The sequence below is a fragment of the Halichoeres trimaculatus genome, unplaced genomic scaffold, assembly GCF_033239565.1.
Source record: "Halichoeres trimaculatus isolate MK-OKI-2021-1 unplaced genomic scaffold, fHalTri1.1 fHalTri1_scaffold_6, whole genome shotgun sequence".
Lineage (NCBI taxonomy): Eukaryota > Metazoa > Chordata > Actinopteri > Labriformes > Labridae > Halichoeres > Halichoeres trimaculatus.
The window spans coordinates 12,972,700-12,995,570 of NW_027437184.1; the positions used below are offsets into that span (position 1 = coordinate 12,972,700).

The following is a 22,871-nucleotide window of genomic DNA, read 5'->3' on the forward strand; positions in this document are numbered from 1 at the left end:
ATGGCAGTCATTTTGGTCAGCAAAACTTGCTAAAAACAGTGCAATTCATAACACCTCAAAAAGATGCTCAATTGTCACAGTACTTCACTTTGTACCTTGAATAAAAAGACTGACCTGAAGTTACTGATTCAGAATCATATTCAGATTCCTTCATTGTCACTATACACATATAATGAAAGCAGCCCTGTCTGGTGCGTTATACAGCTATTTGAAATAACAGTACTAATAAAAGTACAATAGTAGATACAAATCTATACAAATTTATAGTCAATTGCACATGATGAGTTAGGCAGTACGGTTCAAGGTTCCTGGTTTGGAAAGAAAAAGGTGCAAAAATTGATGTAAATGTGTGAAATATGTGCTTTAAACAGTCTAAGGTACACTGAGATGTAAAAATGCACAGGGTGTTATATATCATTTAATACTACGTCGTTCTTTGGCTTTAATCAATAGCTGATGAATGTTAAATTTAATAAGATGTACTAAAACCTAGCAGAGGATGCTAATCTTATAACAAAGCCTATTTTATTTGATGTTTTTAATAATGTTGATTTGAAATTTGACTTCAAGAATTCCCCTCTGAAATGTAGTGACGTAGATGTAAACATTGAAGTCAAATGTACCACTTCTTTGGCTATGCATTTGCCCCTAATACATATTTTGTACATGCCCCTTTCAAAAATAACGGTTAAGAAAATAGATTAGAGTGAGACATCTTCATAGTTATTGTGTGTCTTCGTTCTGGGGTAGCTCTCGTGAAGCCCGCCCAGGACGCTGAGCTCTCCATTCGGGCCTTCTCATTGGCCGAGTGAGACGTCAATCATTGGATTATCTCCCGGGGTAGGTTGATTACACTGTGCAGCCGCGTTGAGCTGAGTGGGGCTGTAGAGTAAAAGCAGTACATTTAAAACCGCTTGGGGAAGACACCACATTTACGAGGCTAGTTTTGGTTTTTGCTGCCTCCCTCTCTTCCTCCCTCCCTCCTCCTCGCCCCTAAGTGACTCTGTCCGGTCCACAATGAGTTTGTCGAGAGGAATGCAGCTACGCTTTACCTGAGCAAGTGGACACTTGTTTTGTTTTTAGACTTACTCTGCTGTGACTTTTTTAATCCCATTGAATTGGATATCGCGGGGGACTGCTGCAATTGAACTGAAGTGTTTACCGTAAATGCTGTGAAAGCAGGGTAATGTAGGTAGGCATTTCTCTCGGATACACCTCCGCCCTGTTGTTTACATGTTGTAATTGGATTTTCCATCATTTCCAGCAGCAGTAGCTCAGGGCTTCCTCCTCTTCTCTCCTCCTTCTCCTCATCTTCTTCTCGTTCCTCCTTCCTCCCCGTTCGGAGCTTTCCCCCGAGATCGTTGCATTGAGAAAGCAGAAGATGGGACTACCTGCTCTGGAGTTCAGTGACTGTTACCTGGACAGCCCACAGTTCAGGGAGAGACTCAAATCCCACGAGCTGGAGCTGGACAAGACCAACAAGTTCATCAAGGAGCTGATTAAAGACGGCAAGGCGCTCATCCAGGCTCTGAAATGTAAGTAAATGCCTGAATCTCAGGTTACTTAACAAGGGTAAGGTGATTGACAGTTATCCACGAGCTGTTTTGGTGCACGTGCTTTGGCAGGAGGTGCTTTGATAAACGTGGGATGAACCTAGGTGTGGCTGTGTGCCAAAGACAGATCTGGATTTCTCTGTAAAGTTTTATCTAACTCTCGTTGGACCCATATAAACAGCTCGTCCTCTGTGTGTGTATGTTGTTGATAAGGCACATTAAAGGCATGGGGGTGAATGGGTGTTCAGTGCATAGTGTCCTCTGAAGCTGTCAGCACATGTGTTCCCATCAGCTTACATTACAAAGCATTAAGAGGCAGGCAGGGAGCATGAACTGTATGTTTCACAGGTTCATGTGGGTGCTGGTATAGATGTGAGACTGTATGATGTTCAGCATCCCCCGAGGCTTGAGGAGTGATTTCAGATGGTCCATGGATAGTCAGAGAAACACATATGAGAGGCTGTCTTGTATTTTTCAGTTGTGATGAAAAGGATGAAGATGGACCTGAGTTGTATACAGAAATCTTTGTGATCAGTCTACTAAAAGGTTTTATTCCAGCATAAAAAAGACTTATGTTCAGGTGGTTTAGAGGTCATGTGGGGCTGTGGTGTGTCTTTAGCATCACTGGGAAATTTTGAAAAATCCATTTTGTGCACTACTCAACCCTGCCAATTAAAAAGTCTACATTGGGAAGTTCTTTTAAAAACATCCTACAACGTTATTGATAAATCACAACAATCTACTCCAGCATTTTTAAATCTGATGTAAAGTTTCACAATTTAAAGAGGAATATCATTACCCGTATTTCAGCCTCATTTCAGATGCTGCCTCTTTAAGGCTTCAGTCCCCACTTCACAAACCTGCTCCCCTCTGATTGGTCAGCACTCTGGAGACCTGTCCACGAAGAGACCTTGGTGTTTGAGGCCCACGTGCAATAAACCAGTTAGAAGACCCTTATTTCTACATACACCCTCATAAAAGCTGTGTTTCTTTCATATGTTTGTTTTATAAACAGAGAAAAACTTCTCACAGGACCTTTAATTTGGCCCGTTGTACAACAGCTCCTGAGACAGATTAGCACAATGAGGAAAAACAGCTCCTGTAAGGGACTTCCAGCATAAAGATGAAGTATTTCTTATGGAGTTTTAGGAGTTACCAAACAATTAAGCAGTGCAACTGATTGCATATTTATTATTTCGTGGACATAGACACTTCTGGCATTGCTGTGTTTTCATGTGCGCTGTTTATTTTCCAGTCCAGAGCAGACCAGCCCTCAGTCTAACCTGAGCTTTCCAGGCCTGTGTTATCATCTGTACCTTTAAAAGAACAGACTGGCTCACTCGTCTGTCACCACAAAGCTCTGTCAGCTGATGTGCAGCCATAAAGACAATTCTGCTTTTGTGCATCGGTGAGGTCTAGAAATCAAACAGCACGGCCCTGATTCACTGAGGCTGCGCTGAGAGTCAATCGCTTGTTCTCTGCCATTGTAGCCGAACAAAGAGCAAGTCAGCAAATCGTCCCAGTTAATCTTTTTATACCTGTACTACCCTGTGTTGTCAGTGTTTTCTGGCCTGGCACGCAAGATGAATCAGTTACAAAAGGTCTTCTCTAGCAGGCAAACTGAAGCTCTGCACGCAGCTGTTGATCTGTCCGGCTGGATCTTCCGCCGCACCTTGACCTCCTGGGCTCTTCCTGGGGCATGTGGAGGATGTGTGTGAGTGTGTGAGTGTCTTGGGAAGTTCAGTTGGGTTACTAATTGCTGCAGGAGGAGGCCCAGACTCTGCTGACAGCTTTCACATGTGTTTTTCTTGTAATCACTACATGGATGTTACAACAAGTGGAGAAAGTGAAACCCTCACTACAACATGACTTTAGGCTGAGGCTTGAATGTCTCTCAACGTCCTTTGTAGTGATATAATCTATAGTAAACTGCAGAAAAATGTACATAACAATCCTAAAATGAAAATAAAAACCTTCAATCACTGAGTCATGTAGATTGTCACAGACCGATATGGGTTGAGTTACAGTAGGCTTTAAGCAAATAATGAGATATCCATCACTGTTGTCTGATTTCATTTTAAAGACAATCTCCTGTGTCATTCTAAAACACAATTTACACTTTTAGTTGCTAATTAATATGGTTAAAATATTAAGCAAGGTATTTTATCTTATTAAGTCGTCGTGCTTGATATATAAATGACAACACCCATCAAGTGCATCAGTCTACATCCTATAAATTTCCTTGGTGTTGGTATGACATCACTATAAATGATTCAAGACATTTGATCTGTATTAGAGACTTTTTTACAGAGCTTTCATATCAGACTTTGAATATTTTTTAGTGCAGTGTGAAACCAGTTGGTGGCAGCTCTTTGCTTTTGTGTTTCTCTATGAATAATTTATGTCTTCAAGCGTGAAGAACACTAGAGCAAGCGGAATATATTTTCAAGCAACCAAACCTGAAGTAAAACTGGGAACAAAGGGATTGTTTTCATTAATATATAAAAAGATAACTGATAAACAGCACACATGAAAATATAAGTTTGAAAAAATATATGTAATTCAACAGAATGTAAGACAGTTTTTTTCTGTTAGTGAGATCACCTTACGGCAGTAGACAGCGCCACTTTTCTGTGAGTGTTCTCAATATAACTTAAGCTAGCCTTCCCTCACAACTACAGTACTTTAAAGGATGAAAGATGGAGAGACACAGTGATCATCCTGGACAAAGACGAAAGGCTCACATTACAGGATTCTTCAAACCTTCACACATTTAGAGACCACACACTTGATGATAATATAAGATCTCTCCCTTCCGATTTTGTGTGTCGTGTGCACTGCGGAACACTCCACACACTAACCAATTCTTCAGGAGTATATCCGCTTCTCTGCGCTCAATGTTACAAATCTTCTGTAGTAAAACACAACTTGGGTGCAAAGAAACATGACGGACGAATGGGAAAAAGCAATGATGGTTGTTTGGCCTCTAAATCCCCCCCCCCCCCAAAAAAAAACCCACAAAAAAAAGGAAAAATGATTACAGAAAAAGTTGTGGAGACTAGAGAGATATGGGCTGTATGGATAACAGTGTGAGTTGGTGGCGAGTAAAGTTGTCACAGGTATTAGGCTGTGTCTGAAATCACTCACTCATTCCCTACTCACTACTCACTATATAGTGAATTAGATGTAATTGACTGTATAGTCCACTGAATCAGCTAAATTAAAACATTTCGGACACTACTTACTCATTCGCAAGCCGCTGACAGTGACGTATTTACTCTCGCGTCTCTCATGGACGGCTGGGGATTTACAGTTAAATCTTTTCTGAAAAACTGCAAAACAGTATTTATTTTAGTGATACCTAATATTATATTTAACTTATTTTCTGCAACAGCCAAATATAATAGAAACATTTATTACACAATATTTTTAAATAAATAAATCATATATTTGCGCAGAACTTATGCTGTGTTTAAGAATTACAAGGTCCAGTGAATGCATCCCCGGCGTGGAACGGTTTAATGGCTAACGTCTGTGTTGTTTGTTTCTCAGCTCAAAGTTGTGAGACGGGCTCGTCCACCAATTTTTATTTTTTTTGTGTTTCTATTAGCATTGTTTGTTTTTAGCATGGTGTGTTGTGCATGCATTCTGGTTTAAGATAATAACAGATGACAGATGTCATTTGCTGATTCTGACCACATTGACTGTAATCATTTGTCACTAGAATCTGTGAAGTATGTGGGCCGGAGCCTGCACAACAAATTGCTAATTCAATGTTGGCACAGTTCATACTTTTGCATTAAAAAAAAGCAATAAACACACAAGAAAGCCATGTTTAGCAATCAAATGTGAAATTTTTTAGCACAAACAGGCAAAAGATGTGTCTCACACATTTGATGGTGGACTGGGTATGATGGTGATGCTTTCACACCACTTGAGCCTGTCAGATGGATGCCACGCTGGCTATTACATCCCTGCAGATCAACTGGTGCTGGCACTCATGTGTTAAGTTGAATTAAAAACTTCTTTTTGAGTTTCTTTTGATTTTAGAATGGATATGTCAGTTATTTATGACTTTGTAACAGCAGCAGGTGCTGGGATATTCCAGAGCAATTTCAGAGACTGCTTTTTGTTTAGAAGCCGGAGACAGTTTTAGTTGATAACTATAATTCACGTGTTTGTGCCAAGTTTTCAGACACTATTATTATTTTCATTTTTTCGTATGAGAAACACATTTTGTTGTGTCTTTTCTCAGCAGTGTAATATTTCAAAAAGAAGATGGTTACACCACTTCTCTAAATTTACAGCGTCTCAGTCTTGTTTGCGGGTTCCTAGCCAATTATGTTGCAATTAAACGTGTAGACACATACAGATATATGTGGTACACACAAACTCAAACAGAAACACACTACATTTCTGTGCATACTTTAACAACCGCAGAGTTTTCCTTTTGTGATGACTGCTGAGATGCACACAAACTCAGACGAGACATGCATATGAGCAGACACAGATGTGTGTGAGCGTTAACGCGTGTTGGCTAGATGTCATTTCAGGGCAGATGTAGCTTGTCATTACAGGGTCTGTAGAAATATTTGGTTCTTTGCTCCGCCTCCAACATGACATGACGCAATCAGCCATCAACCCTAACCACCGGCTGGGCATTTATTGGTGGTGTGACGGAAATGGGACACCATGTTTAGACACTTACTGTGACACCGACACATGCTGTTGCCATATTTTCAGTTTAGGTTTGTCGAAGTCATTCGTCTCTGTTGTGTCATGTGTTGTCGGGTTGTACATTAACTTCTGGTTTGCAAATAAAGTTTACAGCATGTCATCATAAAGCAGATTGTTTTATTTCTCAAATAATTGCACAGCTCTCCATGGATTGAATTCAATAAAATAACTTAAAGTAAACTTTAGCCTGAGTCCAAACAAGTGCATGAATGGGTGTCATATAAAAAACGTGTAATGTGACAGTTTTATATCTGAATTATACATTTCAGAGATATAAATTGTGTTGTAGCTACTTGATCCTTCAAAAGAAAACATTTTAAAACAATTATTTTGATTTTTTTAGTCTGTTTTTGGTTTAAATTTATCCAATTCAGAACGTACATTTTTGACACTCGGGATGCACAGATCTAACTTAAGCATGAGCTCTGGGTAACTGATCTGGGATCTGATACCAGTGTTAAATTAGTAATGTGTATGTCTCACTGAGAACTTAAGCTGGGAATAATTTATGTGTAATGAATATATTTGCCAAAGAATAAAAAGACCACATGGATTGGCCCATTATTACCGATACCTGATCCAGCAATTTGAGTCAGTGTATAGGACCAGATCAGATCATCTCTTGTTCCACATGTAGACACAGGTTTTGGTGAAAAATGTACTTGATCAATCCGTCATTGCTGGAACATAACAATGCCAGAAGCTGTAACTAAATGTCTAATGCTGATTACAGGCTCAGTCCCAGATCTCAGCTGTCATGAACTAGTTTTTAACAATGAGGTCATTGTCCACCGCTCTGACAGGGCTGCTTCCTGGACTTAGGAATGTTTGAGTCTGAGAGTCATCTTACCATCAGGACATGTAACAATCATGTCATCATGCACTGTTTTGCAATCATACGAAAGTGTGTTACAGTCTGGGCATCATAAAGATTATTTCTCCTAGCTATTAAATTCTTAGGTCTGGGAAGCCTGAAACTGAGTGCAGATGGTTAGTAAATGTTCCTTCTATACAGTGTGAATGAGCACTCTTGATGTGATGGTTCAGTTTCACCCTGTCGGGAAAGGAAGGTGTCGCTGAGTGGTGTGTGCACGCAGCCTCACTTGGTAGCTTCAACCCTCGGTTGATTGCACTGTAATGAGGAAGAAGGGATCTTTGTGATCTGTAATTGCATGGTATACATGATATAATCTGTGTGTGTTAGCCTTCAACAAGCTGGAGACATGATGCTCACTCATGTAGATTCAACATCCCAGCAGAACAGATAAAAGAACACAAATGAGTAAGGTAGATGAAAAAAAAAACAAGAATCAAAAAGGAAATGTAAACAAGACATAGAAAATAATGCACATAGAGAACAGTCAAACTAGAACAAGGTACCAGTCTGAAAAAAAACATGATATAAATGCATCAAAGTAAAAAAACAAAGGAGTTTCAAGAGGGGGTATAGTGCTTTTTTCAAAGTTTTGTGCTGTACCACTTAGCAGCTAGGTGGGACTTACACCTAAAGAAAAAACTAAACTGTTTGGCCTCCATCTGAAATACTTTTTAGCTGCTGTCTTTCTAAGGTTCCCAGATCCACAAAACCCCCTTTCTCTGGTTGGCCAGCTCTCTGGAGGCTTTTTAAGGGCAGGGCAATGAGCAGGCCTCGGTGTTTGAGGCCCACTACTCAAACATGTCATGAACCAGTTAGCAGGTCCTAATCTCCTCGTCATTTAAGCAAGTCTCATGAAGATTTTTTTCCCCATAGTTGTGTTGTTCAGATTTATAGAATAGACATCATCAAGCTTATGGACATATTCAGGGATTTCTGTGTGCAACTATGTAGCAGTTTGAAGACCTGCATGTTTATTAAAAAAAAAACTTAAAAGCTGGATGGGAGTATCCCTGGTCTCAATTTATTACAATTTAGTGCAATTTATGCTCTAGATTTAAAGGCAAGGGTTAAGTCATCAAACAAAATACTCCTGGACCAAAGCTTTCTTGGATGAAGTTGGCTAAAAAGTACAGTGCTGTAATGCAGTAAACCTAGAATACAGGATGCCCTGTACAGTGGTATACATTTCAAAGGCTTCACCCTAAAAGCATGTGTTGTTCAGGCATGTGTGTGAACAGTGTCTGGTTCAAAACAGCCCCTCAACCATTAGCACTGTCTTGATAATAGTTCTGTCTTAAAGGCTCACTGTGACTTCAAACTGAACCTTTAACTGCCCAGAGCAACCTCACAAACAAGCAGCTCAGAGTGACGACTTGTGTGTAAATGTCCCACAAAGGAAGAAAAGTGGGAATTCCCAGAGACCAACAACACACTGCTGCATGCAGAGTCTCTCTCAATCAGCTCCTCTCCGTACCTCCTATCTTTGTTTTTCCTCAGCCACCCATTGTGCTGCTTGTGAGGAATAAGGAGGGTTAATAGCAGTCATTCAGGGGCTCAACTGTCAACTGTGTTGATAGATGAGGGTCACACACACACACACACACATGCACGCCACACCATCACTAATGCTCAATTATGGCTGATGGAAGGAGCAAGACCTCTTTTTTTAGGAGGTCCAGAGCAGAGGGAGAGTATGCGCCAAGGGGCAAAAGAAAGAGTAAAAGACTGTGTGTAGGAAAGAGGAGGTGGGGGTGTAGCTGTCTTTAACAATGGTGTTTAAAAAGCTGACATGGTCTTGTTTGAGGAAGAGATGGAGAGGAGCAATATAGAGAGTAGAGTGAGGAAGAGGAGGGGGACAAAAGCAAGATACGGTGTCACTGTCTGAAGGCATTCCTGTGCATACGTCACACAGCCACAGAGACAAAAAGAGATTCTGTCTGCAGTCATTTAAAGAGTTTCACAGGGATTTCACACATCTTTCCCAGATACACTTTCACATTTCTGCTTTTTAGAGATCCTTTTTTTTTTTAATTTTTTTTTTTTTACACACTAGCATTGGAGTGTGCACGCGTGTGTATTTCTGCTCCGTAAGAAAGCACCGTGGGGGTTGGGGGTCTTCTTCTGGCTGTGACGTAGTGTGGAGGAGAGGGAAATTAGGGCACGACTCAGCTGTGCACTGGTGCTATTGTTGCCTCTCTTTTGTTGGGGGCAGACTGTCTGACACACACACACACACACACACACACACACACACACACACACACACACACACACACACACACACACACACACACACACACACACCCACTTTCATTCTGTTATTAACTTTCAACAAATCAAAATTTGTCTTTACAAAAATTGGAAATCCACCAGTACCAACAAACAGAGCAGTTAAACCTGATTTTCCTGCTTTCTTTGTTTTATCTTTTGAAGGAGCAATAAGGGATTAAAAACTGCAGCGTGTTTCAACGTTTTCAGACGCACTTTTGGGCTCCAAAAGTTACATCACTGCAAAACAAAAGATTTTTAGGTTTCTTTGGGAGAGACCTCACATGAAAGCCAGGCCCTAAAGTGTACCCTGTCCCCGCCTTTGCATATATTTCATGCAATGTGGCTCTGTAATTTACAAATTAAACATTACTCTGTGGTGATGAAAGCTTGAACAGTGAACTCATCAGGAAATATTCCCAGGGTTTATAAATCATAAAATTATGTTCTTGTTCTCGAAGATGGTGTACTGTCATACTCTCTTTAAGGATTCCTCATTTGGCATTGATGGCAGTGATACCCATGGACTGTATATAGAGTGGACAGGGTGGCTCTACCATTTACCTTTGTACTGTTTTGAAGCCAAAATACCCCCGTCACAGGCGCAGCTATTGGCAGCGGTTGTGCAGCCAGAGTCTACACAATAAAGGCTATGAGGGACTCAGAGAGAATCTGAGTGGAGCCAGGTGACAAAAAAATAATAATCATTTTTTTATTTCCAGAGGCTAATCTCTTCTTGGCTCCCCCTCCATATGTAAAGCCTCACTTTTAACCTCTAATAACTAATGAAAATGAAATTTCTCAGAAAAAAGAGGATACGAATAAAAGGCAGCCAAATAATATCTTCAAACCACCGCAACAGAAACATTTCTACAAGGTATGTTTGACCACAGCCCATCTGGAATGACTGGAGAGATGGATTTTTTTGATCTACACTGCAGCCAGCCACCAGGGGGAGCAGTTTTTGTGGTGACCTCATTTCAAGCTGAGCAAGATGATGTCCAATTTTTTTACAGTCTATGGTGATACCTTTGACAGAATCTGTAGTGTTTTATTAAAGACTCTGTTTCCCATGAGCACTGTGACCTGTCTTAGAAACTTGCTCTTGCCAACGTGTGTGTTTGTTTTGGAAGTAAATGAATGGACAGCAGATCTTATTCTTAACACTATGTTTCTTTGTTCAAGACAACTTTTAACGGAATGCAAAGCAACAAGGTAATGTTTTCATTTGTAGTTACGAAGTGCTAATGTTTATAATGTAACAACAATCAAACTTTGCAACTTTTTTGCATAGTGTTACTCACAGACCAGTTCTCTCATGTTTTCCCGGGAAAGCCTGTCCGGACCATGGATACTGAGATAGATTATTAACATGTATAAGTGAGACTATATCCAGATCACTTTTTAAGTCCTTACAGGGTAACAAGCCTTCATTTTTTGCATCGTAAACCAGCCCAGTCTTTTAAAATCTCATTAATTGCATAAAAGCAGCAAATAAAGACATACAGGTGCTGAACAATTGTTGTTTGGACTTTAAACATCACTAAACACGAAATGCTCAGATGTTTGAACATATCAGAAAGTGGTAATAAGACTTCCTGTTCTTGGGCAATGGTGAAGCTGCTCGTGTTTCAGGACATTTTTAATTCATCACCTCATTAAGAATCCATCAGGGTCATTTATCAGGTTACCAATTGTTCTAATAAATGTTTTAAATGATGCACTTCCAATCATTTTTTTTACAGGAAAGTCATTTATAGACACAGATCACAAGCTCGTAACAATCAGACGATTAGCATTCCATCTATCTTTAATGTGGACTTTCACCCAGCTGGATGAAGCTGGTAAATGTTTGAGCTTTGAGACTTATTCAGTTACACTTCCACAGCAAGAATGCATCGTCTCAGCTCCTCAATGCACTATGGTATTACTTACTTGTGTTTCTCTCCTGCCAATGTGGGACTTATTTTGCTGGTATGCTACCTCCACTGCTGGCCTCAGAGATGCATGCAACATGCGAGTGCAACAAGTTTCCTTTATGTGTTGCTTGTGTTCCTGCTGCAGCCTCTCAAAGGTGTTAATGTTCACGCACACAGAAGCACTTACAGACTTGTAACTTGCCTGAAATTAATTTGTTTTTATGTCTCAGTATTATGAAGTGCACAGTAAAGTTGCAGTGTGTCTTTGTTTTTGACAAAAGCTAGAGAGCTATGCAGAAATGCAAACAATTTAGCACAGTGTGTTTGAGATTTACAGAGTTAAAATGAAAAACATGTTGTCACAGGAACTGAAAAAGGAACTGAAATGGACAGATTTGTTTCCCCCGCATGCTCACAAATACACTCCAAAAATTGATTTATCAGAACTCAAAAGCACTTCTGGGTACACGAAACCATAAAGGAGGAAATGAGATTCACCTCTGAATCCCCTTCGCTTCAGCACAACAACTGCATCCCCTACGTGTTAAACATGTTCTTCTGACACATACAGAAAGGTGGTTTTTGCAGAACTGTGAGCAGCATCTGTGTTGTACCTTTATGCACGCCTGTACTGATGACTAATACTGTGCATCTGCTCAGCCACAAAGCCCCAGTTCTATTTATGGAGGAGCTTGAGACAATGCAGGTCGCACTGAAATAAAAACTTGTGCTTTAACTGTACAACAAAGTTTCATTGCGTTTTCAAAAATGCATCTACAAAAATCTTTTCTGCTCATACTTCACATTCAGTCTTATGTCCATGTTCATAAAATTACCTCACAAAGAGACATCAGACTTCAGTGGATATTTCTTTAATCACCAGATGAATCTGAGAAAAAAGGCATTAAAAACCAACATCTTTGTCGATGGATATTTGGATATTTAGTTTAAACTCCAAAGTGATGTAACCTGCTCGTCTGTTGGCTGACAGCTACTAACACAGATGTGCAGGAGGGGGAGGGGGTAGTAAAAGTCTAAGGAGTAGGGATGTCCCAATCTGATACACTGATACGTATCGGTGCTCAATATGGCTATTTTTCGGAGGATCAGATTGCACCAGAATTCGTTAAGTGATTTCATGTGTTTTCACGCTTTACGCCTGCTGTAAATCAAACGGCATTGCAAACATGCCCGCTGTGTGGGACTACTTCTCTTTGAAAAGGCAATGATAGTAAAACAGCATCTTGCAACATTTGTAAAGTGAGTGTTCCTCCACTTTAATACAACAAATGTGATTGGTCATTTGCACTGGAATCACCCAACACAGTATGGGATTTATTAGAGAAATGTATCAGTATCAGATTGGTATTGGCAAAACACACCATGAAAAAAATCAGATAGGGAGTAAAAAATCTGTATCAGGACATCCCTACTAAGGACACTCTACTTGCACTGTTAGGAATCTTTTAGTTATAAAACCAGAGTTGTCAGCTATGGTGTTGCTGAGATCTGCACTTTGTTTTTTAATCGTTAAAAATGCTGATATTTCGCTGAACAATCTTTTGTACTTAATGTAGATTTAATGCAGCCTGGTGACAGTATTATCTAAGTTACAAGGATGTCACTGTAACTTTAAAACTTTCTTTATCTCTACTGTGTGATATCAAAAAAATATCTTCTGGAATAACATCCAATAAGATTTGTTTTAACTGAAATGAACCCACAAATGGTATAATTGATGGACGTCGTGTCTGCGAGTTTTGAAGCCCGTTGTCGATGGAGGACAAATTGGAAATGATGATCTCAACATTGCTGTAGGTTTGGATGAAGTTAAAAGGCTGGCCTTTAGGCTCTTCACCGACATCTTCAGGGTATGCACCTGTCGGCCAAGTAGGGCTGGGCGATTATGATAAAAATAAGAATCCCGATTATTTTAAGTGATATTGAAATCACAATTAATATACACAATTATTAATTTATTCAAAAACGTCAGTACTGATTTAAACACAACTTTAAAGAACCAGCAAGTGGCACATACAATATTATTGATACACATAAGTCACACACACTCGCTGTGGCTGCGCATTGAACACAGAAGAGCTATGAAGCACAGGAACTTGCATACATCTACACTGTGTGGCATATTAATTGTTTTTCTTCAATTATATTGCTTTTATGATTGTCAGATGGCAAAATTGAAATCACGATTAAAATCCAATTAATTGTCCAGCCCTACGGCCAAGTCATCCATGTCCTTGTATGGGTAAAACTTGTAAGTTTAAAAAATTTTGAAAACAAAAGGTTATCAGAATAGAATGTGGCTGTAAAGTGTTTGGGTAGAGAAATCAGCTTTTTAGATCCAAACTAGGCTAAAAACACGGTTTGTTTTTGCTGTAAAAATTGTCTATTTTTGTCTTGGTTTGAATGTGATTTTCGCTGTTTTTGCAGCCAGCCTCTAGTGGAAACTCAAAGAGCTGCAGTTCTGGTCTGCATAGGCTTCATATTTTCAGACCAAGAGTTTCCGAAAAACTAAGTAAATACTGTATCATCAAGTCTACAGGTAGATGAAAAGATATATGATTTTATATCAGTTGCACAGATTAAGAGGTTTTATCTAAAAGGAAAACAGACAAGAAATAAAACACCAGACAATGATGTAGGAAAGACGTATATAATAATTTACCAAACTGTTGATAAAAACAGTTTTATTTAGTTTATCCAGCTGCTTGATTTAGTTTGAACATCCAGAGTTTCATGGAACGACCCCAGACCACAGTTTTTTTCAGTTTCTTGTGTTGGGTGGAAGTTTCTTAATCAAACCAACTCTTTTGTTTTACTGAATAGAGCGTTGAATGTGCATATTGTGGCACCTAATAACTTGTAGGCCATCTGCTTTTGCAGTTGAAGTCTTTCTTTGCCAGTCAAGTTTTGTACCAATACCACTCAGCTAAAGTAAGTTCCAGCATCCAAGCATACACAGTTACAGCCACACACATCCCAAAAAGAGGATGAAAGCATACATTTAAGGAAGAAAAGCTAGGAGAAGAAAAACTTCCTTGTGTTAGTAATTATAGGAAAATAAAATGTGCCTGTAACTTGACTACACCTTGATCCACCTGTGTACACTTAGTTCTGTGGCAGATTAAAAGGAGCAGTCAGACATTAAGATGAGATATAGTCGCTCCTTGTAATCCAATGAAAGCCAAGTTTATCCAAGAATGTTCTTGAATCAAGCTTCAAGTCCTTCTTTCTGCTGCAGCTGCTGGCCTGGTTCTCCCTCTGAGATGGAAACGTTCTGGAAAACTGCACTTCATGTGATTGATTTAAAGAAATATTACCTGGAGTAAATTTGACACTCAGGGACAAGCAGAGTTCTGCTGACTACACACTAATTTGATCACATTTACTGAACTCTTGTGATCATAAAGAGCCAGAAATGAAGCAGGAAGAGAGGAGGGAAAGTGAACTCTGAGGAATGCTCTTTAACTCTGCGCACACGGCTACCTGATCGCTGCTGTTCACTCATAAAACAGACAGCTGCGCTGCCTGAGAGCTGGATTTACTGCAGGTGGCGAAGGGGCAAATAGTTTAATTGGAGCTGTTTAAACAGCAGAAGGAGAGTGGTGGATTAATGTTTCTGTCAAACACTTCATACTGTTTTTAATTGGGCTGTTCTTGTGCAAACAGTGTGTGTCTTTGTGTGTGTCGCCTCTGTGTATCAAAGGCACATCTGTCTTTCTGCAAGAATCGTTGTCAATATCAGACCTGACAGGTTGCTGCTGCTGCACGCATGTTGAGGAGACAGTGTTCTTCAGTGTGAGGGTGCTGTCACATCACATGAAGTATACAGATTAAAGTAACTCAAATTGAAACTATCAATAACAATCTACTGTATTGTGTTGTAAAAAATTATGTCAAAGAATCCTTGCATCAAGAGACTGAGTGTGTATTTGTGGTGTGTGTGAGGTTGGCATAACCTGGAGTGACCTGTGGATAACCTAAGAGGGGATGATGAGTTGTTAAAACATGATGAAGCAGGATTTGTTTTGCTGACTCAGCACTTTTCCACTGCTTTAAACTGGCAATGTGAAAGAGTCTTTGGACAAGGACGGCTGGAATCTGTTAAAAAGTGGTTTTCTAGAAACGCTTCAACGCCTGACTGACTCACAGAGTTTTCAGAGGATGTGGTCCCTCATGTCTGAAGAATGTGATTGGTTTTTAATGGCGTGATCAGATGTGATCCTCCAATCAAAGCATCTTTTAAGAGTAAAAGGGTTACCATAACATCCATCATCAAGTCAACAAATTTGTTCAGAATTCAACAACTTTGAATCATGATTTAATCATGTTAGTCTCCAGGGCTTTAATATATTTTTGAGGTACTTATACAAGTGATGGAAATCAGCTTAGTAATTATTAACTTTTTTGAGCTGTAGCGTAGTGCCAGTGCTATGATTTGCATACTAATTTTCGATTGGGGGTAGGTTTAAAACCAGATAGATCATTCTTTTTGAATAAAAAACCTGAGGAGTTATACTTTCATGCTGCATTTCTTTTCATCGGTGTGTTTACAGAAATTCAGAATATAGGGTTTACAACAAACACATCACGATCCAGAAAGCAGTTGTTCATCCTTTGTTAAATACAAATCATCACGTTATTACATTTTCATTTTTGAGAGATAAAGCCATGGCATTTCAGTGTTTAGAAAATTATGTGTTGTTTTTATCTATTATGGTTTTATGTACGCTTTAGCTATTTTAGCTATACATTTTATCAGAATTTGGCATATCAGGGTTGAATTGACGCATAGCAAACGTTTAATGCAAAAAATGACACTACAGCATGTTAAAATGTAAAGATATACTCTGCTAGACTTGGTATGGTCATTCATAAAAGTTTAAGCAGTAAAGTTCAACCAAGGGCTGTTTATCTATTTATTCATTTATTTATCTAACTTTGTTACCTCCGCCAATAGGGATGGGTACCGAATTAGGTACTTTTATAGGTACTGACCGAATTTTGTCGAGAGTACCGGGTACCAATTCACGTAAAATCAAAAGGTACCATGTTTAGGTACCTAAATGCATCCTTGTGACTGCGAGGGAGTGGGAGAGTAGGAGATTTTTCATGCTGGACATGAGCCGCATTGCAAGGTTATATACTGAAGAATAAATATGTTAAATTGAAAAACTTTGAGATTTTATTTTAAAAATAAAATGTATATTTTTGACCACATTAACACAAAGAATTATCAAGAGTTGATACCACTGAGTGCAGGTACCGATTGTCAAGTACCGGGCATAGGTACCGTATTGTTTCAAATGTAAAGGGTACCCATCCCTATCCGCCAATGAGGTTATGTGTTTGCTAGAGTTAATCTGTTTGTTTGTGAATAACATAAAAGTAACAAACTGTTCTCAATGAAATTTTCAGGGAATTTTTAAAATGTGATAAGGAAGTAGTCATTGAATTTTGAGGTGATCCGGATCACCGTCTGGATCCAGGATTTTTTTAAAAGGATTCTCTATTGTGATATAGGGCCGTTTTTTGCCATATGTGTATATAACTCCATGAAAAATGGTCGGATTGCTTTGCAAAGAATACAAGACAAGGTCACCATGATTTCTGACAGATCTAAAAAGTATAATTCAGGTCCCGCCAATATTCTGGGTACTAAGATCCGGAATATGAAATATTTACTAGGTCATCATAATTTTCAATACTGTCAGGTAACTAATTATTGCAAAAACCTGAAACTAACACCAAATTGTAGTAGACAGTCTGCTGAAAAGGAGTATAACATTAAAGTAGGACTAAAGAGTTGCATGACAATCACAAAATGCTTGGCAGAGGTCTGTGCTCTCTGAGGGCTTTTCTTGTTTTATTTTTTGTAGGGTTTAGTTCCTTAATACCAAGTTGAAACTCTTTTTTTCTCAGATCAGGGTTACACAAAACTCTCTGTCAGCTTCTTTGAGTCTTAAATTTTCAGCTTTAAATGCACAGTAATCAGAACTTTCCAGTAGGGCTGGCTGTCAGCAAGGTACTGAACTGATACGTTTTAAGATCTTCCAGTTCTCCCTGTCTAAAGCCTCTTTGTGTGCCAGTTCAAACCAGTAGGCTTTTAGCATCTTCAGCACAAATGTCATGATGTCATCGCATTGTGTCAATTCAATATGTGATATAATGTGAAATTTCTGTTATTTTGGGGAAACTCCAACCCAAGCATTCATCTCAGTTTGGTGTACTCTCTACAGGGAGTTTTATCCGGACCTTTTTCTTTACCACCAGAAAACCTGTATTTTTTGCACAATTTGTAGGCCTAAAGAAGACCGTGTCAATGAAACCAATAAAGGATATTTGTTTATAGTTTGTGTTATCTTATGTCTCAGGCCCCAAAGTCCTGTAGCCAAGTGTTTGTTACTGGTTTTGTTAGTGGTTCAGAAAGAGTCTTAAAAAAATAGCTAAAAGCACAGACACTTTAAATGACTGATTATCTGTCTCCTCATCTCATGATTTTGTTCTGTCAGGGAGCAGCCCACATACTGCATTTGGTTTATTCATGAATACAAAAAAAGAAGAAAAAAAAAGAAGTGGTGTTATGCTGTTTTTCTTTATCCTACAGGGAAAAGAAATGTTGGAGACAGACAGGAAGATCTATCTCACCCTCTCAACCTTTTTAAAGTGAATCTTCAGCCCCCTGGTTGTCGTTAACCGCTCAGCCTGCAGTATTAAGCTGTCAGTTTTAAATTTAATGTGTGTGTGTGTGGTAATGAACCAGACACTTTGAGCCTGGGGTGGTGAAAAGGTGCGCCTCTGACTCACTAACCTCCAACAAGAAACCTTAATCCACTCCACGCTTTTCTGCCCAGACTTGCAACAGGTGTTACATTCAGCAAGAAGGTTTCTGACTTCTTTTAATGTTAACAGAAACACATACAGAGAATTTAGCTTCATAGGTGTGGCTTAAATGAGGCAGAAATACACTACACCCACACATGCATACTTTCACTCATTTATACACACTTGCTGACACATGTTGCAGATAAAATTGCGATTTTCCTGCCATATCAAAGCCCTCACAGTGAGTCAGAGGATACCTGGTGCTTAAGTCCAGCCTGGTCTCTACAGGTTGTGAGATGGTGTGAGAACAGGTCGCTTTGTCCAGGAGGGATTTTGCCTCTGATTACAGAAAGAACAATTCCTCTTTGTGGTGTTTAAGAAGCCTTTGTATAAATCTCCAGAATTTCAGATTAAAGTTTCAGGAAGATGTGAATGCAGAGCAGTGGGAAAGTTCACAAACAAGTTTGGTTTCTCACAGCCTTTTGACATAATGCTAAGATCAAATTACATTTGTTTTAACAGTGAATGTTAAGAATGTCAAGATTCTGTACTTTTCAGTCTTTAGTTCGATCTCTGCAAGAAAATACCATATTTAAGAGATTTTGTTGGTAGAAGTTTTACTTTTTGAATTTACTGAATATTCTAAGCATCAGTCAGGAGTTTTTTTTAATGATATATTTTATTGTAAAATTGAAAACAGGAATATATATATACAGAGGAGCTGAAAGCAGAGTTGCAGCAAAATCAGATCAGAGGTAGAGTCTGTGTTGTTCACAGTGGGCGCCAAAATCTTCACAGGAGCATTTATAAGAAATCGTTATACTACCTTTAACTATGCAATTACACCCAATCTGGTTAACTTCAAAATGATAATGAGAGTAAACAAGGGATGCACTGATCCATATTTTTAATTCCTGATACTGATACTAATACATGGGCTCTGGTAACAATCAGCTTTTTGTTGGCATTTTTACAGCAAAAATATGCTGCAAGTGACATTTTTTACTACAAAAGTACAGATGGATGATCAATTTTATAAGAAAATACAACAAAAAAACTGGCAAGATTAGCCAAGAGCTAAGAAATAATGCTCTGTCCATAGAGGGAAACGAACATGATGCTATCTTGGAAGTGAACTGGAGCTGGTAGAAACATTTTAAGTCGGTGTTTTCTCCTGTAGCATCATTGTTGTACAGTAAATCTGCACCTGAAGCGCTTAATTCTATTGTGTCATAATTAATGTGAAGAAAAATAATAATTTGTCCTCTCGTGCAGTCTTGGGGTGCCTTCTTTTGAAAGTATAGTGGTGTTAAGCAAAAGATTAAATCGAAAAATTTTGATCCAAAGCTTCAAGTAGACAGAAGTTAAAAAATGAAAGTTGCAGAGGTATTTATAAAAATAATTACAGGTATCAAAGATTCCCATTCAAATAAGAGAAGCCTGATGGCTTGGGTTCATGCTGAATGTGATCTTGATAAAACGTGGGATGGATTGTTTGAGTCTGGTGGCTCTACATGTTGCTTACACAAACTACAGTCTGTTTAATTATTCTCTCTCGACAGATCTTGTTGATTCATAACGCCCGAAAGGAAATGCAGATAAAGAGAAAGTCTATCAGTGCATGAAGTGGTTCTTTGTTGAGTTTAAGAAGTACAATCGATTAGATTCTGTTTGAACTTTTTACCTTTTGCACAGATTTTCCTGAGGCATGTGAGTGAACCCACAACTTTTCTTTTCACATTTCATAGACAATCAAGAATCTGTTTACAGATCTGAAATGATCGTGAGAAAAAAATCCAAAGCAAAACCCCTCACAGCTTCAATAGGTTTTAAAAAATGACCAAACTGTTCAATTGTAGTCTTCAAAGGAACTTTTTCTGATAGGTTACAGCATTATGTGAAAGCAGAGAAGTTGAAAAGACTGTCATTATTTTTCTCTCAGACTGGCACTCAAGGAGACACTGACCTTCTGTAACAATGATTCCACTTTCTCCTCCTCTTCCTCTTCCTTTTGCCTTCCTGTTCCTCCTTCCTCTGCGTTGTTTATACCTCTGTCATTATAAACATGTTAACCTCACCCTCCTTCACCTTCTTTTTTTCATCCTCCCATCCTTCCTCATTTCCGTCTGCCATCCTGACATGGAAATACCCTCCTCCTTCCCTCCCGTCTCCTCATCCTGTCCCCCCCTGCCTGATGTTTCTCTTTCATGTTATTAAAATAGGATGAGTGCTTACGCAGAAACCTGACGTGGCCATTATTGGAAACTGTCTGGCAGATGAGTGAGGGAGTGTGTATTAAATGAAATGCAGGAGTCTCAAACTCTCTCTCATTGTTTCAGTTTGTATCGCAGCAGATGTGACCGCTCGCTGGCTGGGCCGTATGATGCGTTTTGCCAGAGGTTGTGTTATTTTTATACCAAAAAGCATGAGCAAAACCTCCAATGTGGTGAAGTAATCATACTGGGCATCAGTCCGGAGCCAACACTCTAAGCGAGTGTAATACTAGGACTCAGAAAACTACAAGTACTTGTTGGATTGTAAGTTTCTGAATGTCTGAAAGCTTATAAAAACCTGATCTATTGAACACTCAGGGTGTATTTGAGCTGGAGGTTTATCTTTTCTTCAACTTTCTCTGCTCTCATTTATAGTCTTTATGGATTTAGGGCCTATCTCCACTGACTGCATTTTTTCTTCTAGTCGGAATGCTCACAATTTAATAATAGGAGCGCCTCTTACTAACGGTTTCTGTTACTGGATAGTGATGAAAGTTGTCCCTCAGCACCTCTACTTTCTTAAGTGACCTGTAAGTCTTTTAAGGATACTTTGTTTGCTTCATATTCACTTTTATTGAACAAAAAACTGAAAAAGAATGAAAAACAAACAAAAAAGGTACAAATTAACAAAAGTCATGTCACAGCATTAAGATTTGCTACGGACCTTGAGAAAACTGATTTTTTTTAGTATCCTCAGCCATTGATGTTGACAAAATTGATATCCACAGTCCCGCCCCCTTTTTTTATTGGTTGGTAACACAGACTGTTTAAAATATGGATGTAGTGACCGGGACATCACCCGTCTGTCCCTGACACCAATGAAGCCAATCCGCGGACATAGCCATTTTTGATATAATGCTGGCTGTACGTTTCTTTTCGAACAGCGACAGGATGCCCGTCAGTCACATGACCTGAGCTGTGTCTCTGATTGGACAATCAAACGGTCCTAATAACTTCTAAGAGTTAGGAGAAAATTCACTCACCCTACAGTGTGTGCTGAAAGTAAAATAAATGTTTTAGACCCAAGCTGTTTTTTTGAACCAGGCTACAAATATGCTTTCTAATGCTGTAAAGGTCTGTTTTTATGGCTGGGTGTGTACGTGACTTCCAGTCTTTCTGCAGCCAGCCTCAAGCGGATTTTCGATGAACAGCAACTTTTAGCCCTTCCGCACAGGCTTCATTTTTACGAACCGGATGGAGAGCATGGCAGTGTTTTCCAAAACATGAGAAATGGAAAAAACAACGTGACCCCTAGGCTACTTACAATGAGTTTTTCAGCCCTGTCATCTTCTGTTTTGATTGCGTCTGACATCATTCTCAGCAGAGAAATGCTGAATGACAAATGCTTCTGCCTCTAACTCATGACTGTACATATGCAAGAATCTGGAAACGTTATTGCAGTAGTACAAAAAGAACAATAAATCAAGCCCGTTAAAATCTGTTCCTTTCACAGTTTATGTCGTTACGCTGGAGACTGAAAACACACAGCTCAAGATTGATTGCAACACTAATTTGTAGAGGTGGTGTGTTTATGTAAGTCACAGATTTGAACCTTTTCTTTACTGAAGGTGTATAGTGAAATAAAACAGCACTAGTAACATTATTCCCCTAAATTCCAGTGCATCTCTCAGCATCTCTACCTCAGACAGCGCTGACGTTTTACTCCAACAACTTCCTTTCAAACCAAAACTTTTACATCCCCACAAATTAATTTTAAAGCAAACATTCAGTGTGCTCTATTGTATTCCTAATCTTTCTGTCTCCAGACGCTGGAGTACATCAACCGTGTATGTTGGGGAAAGGAAGCAAGCTACTGGTCTGCTTCCGCCACCCACATTTTCCCAGTTGGTCGAGGGATTTGAACTGGCAGCTGTCCAGTCACAACCTATTACACATGTCAATAAATAATGCCACATATTGTCTCACTGCTTTAACACTAGAGAATGATTTGAGGGAAGATCAAAACGTACCATTTTTAACTCACCTTGTCTGTGGGTATAAGAAACTGAGCACGTGCTACGGTGGGCTGAGGGGAAGACTTGTCTCTACTACAACAGAGAGCCAACCCAAACAAACCACAGTCCACTGGCATAGAGAGTGAGGAAGGGAGTGTGTGTGCTTGTGTGCATTTAACAGTGTGCGTGTCTGTGTTCTGCTTTCCATCCTGCTCCTAAAATAACCCCCTGCTAAGAATATTTAATCCCCAGGTTAACGCTCCCTCTTCCTTTTATTTCTTGCTCTTTATCACACCCTCACATGTTAGATGAGCATACTGTACACGCACACACACACACGCTCATGTAGGGGCAGTATTATGGGGGTGGGCTGTTTGGTGTAAAGCCAGCCAGGCTTAGTAGGGGTAATCTGGGAGGTGTTGCTTTATTCTTTGTGTTTTCATGCG

The 22,871-nt window shown here is 39.3% G+C and overlaps 1 protein-coding gene across 1 annotated transcript in view; it reads left to right on the plus strand.

Moving 5' to 3' along the window:
* The first annotated feature begins 838 nt into the window (after positions 1 to 838).
* LOC141791536 (rho GTPase-activating protein 26-like) overlaps positions 839 to 22,871 on the plus strand; it is a 103,000-nt gene continuing 80,967 nt past the window's right edge. The window contains exon 1 of the mRNA XM_074672092.1: positions 839 to 1,535. Within this exon, the coding sequence (XP_074528193.1) occupies positions 1,382 to 1,535 (154 nt within the window). The 5' untranslated portion in view covers positions 839 to 1,381. The remainder of the gene's footprint in view (positions 1,536 to 22,871) is intronic.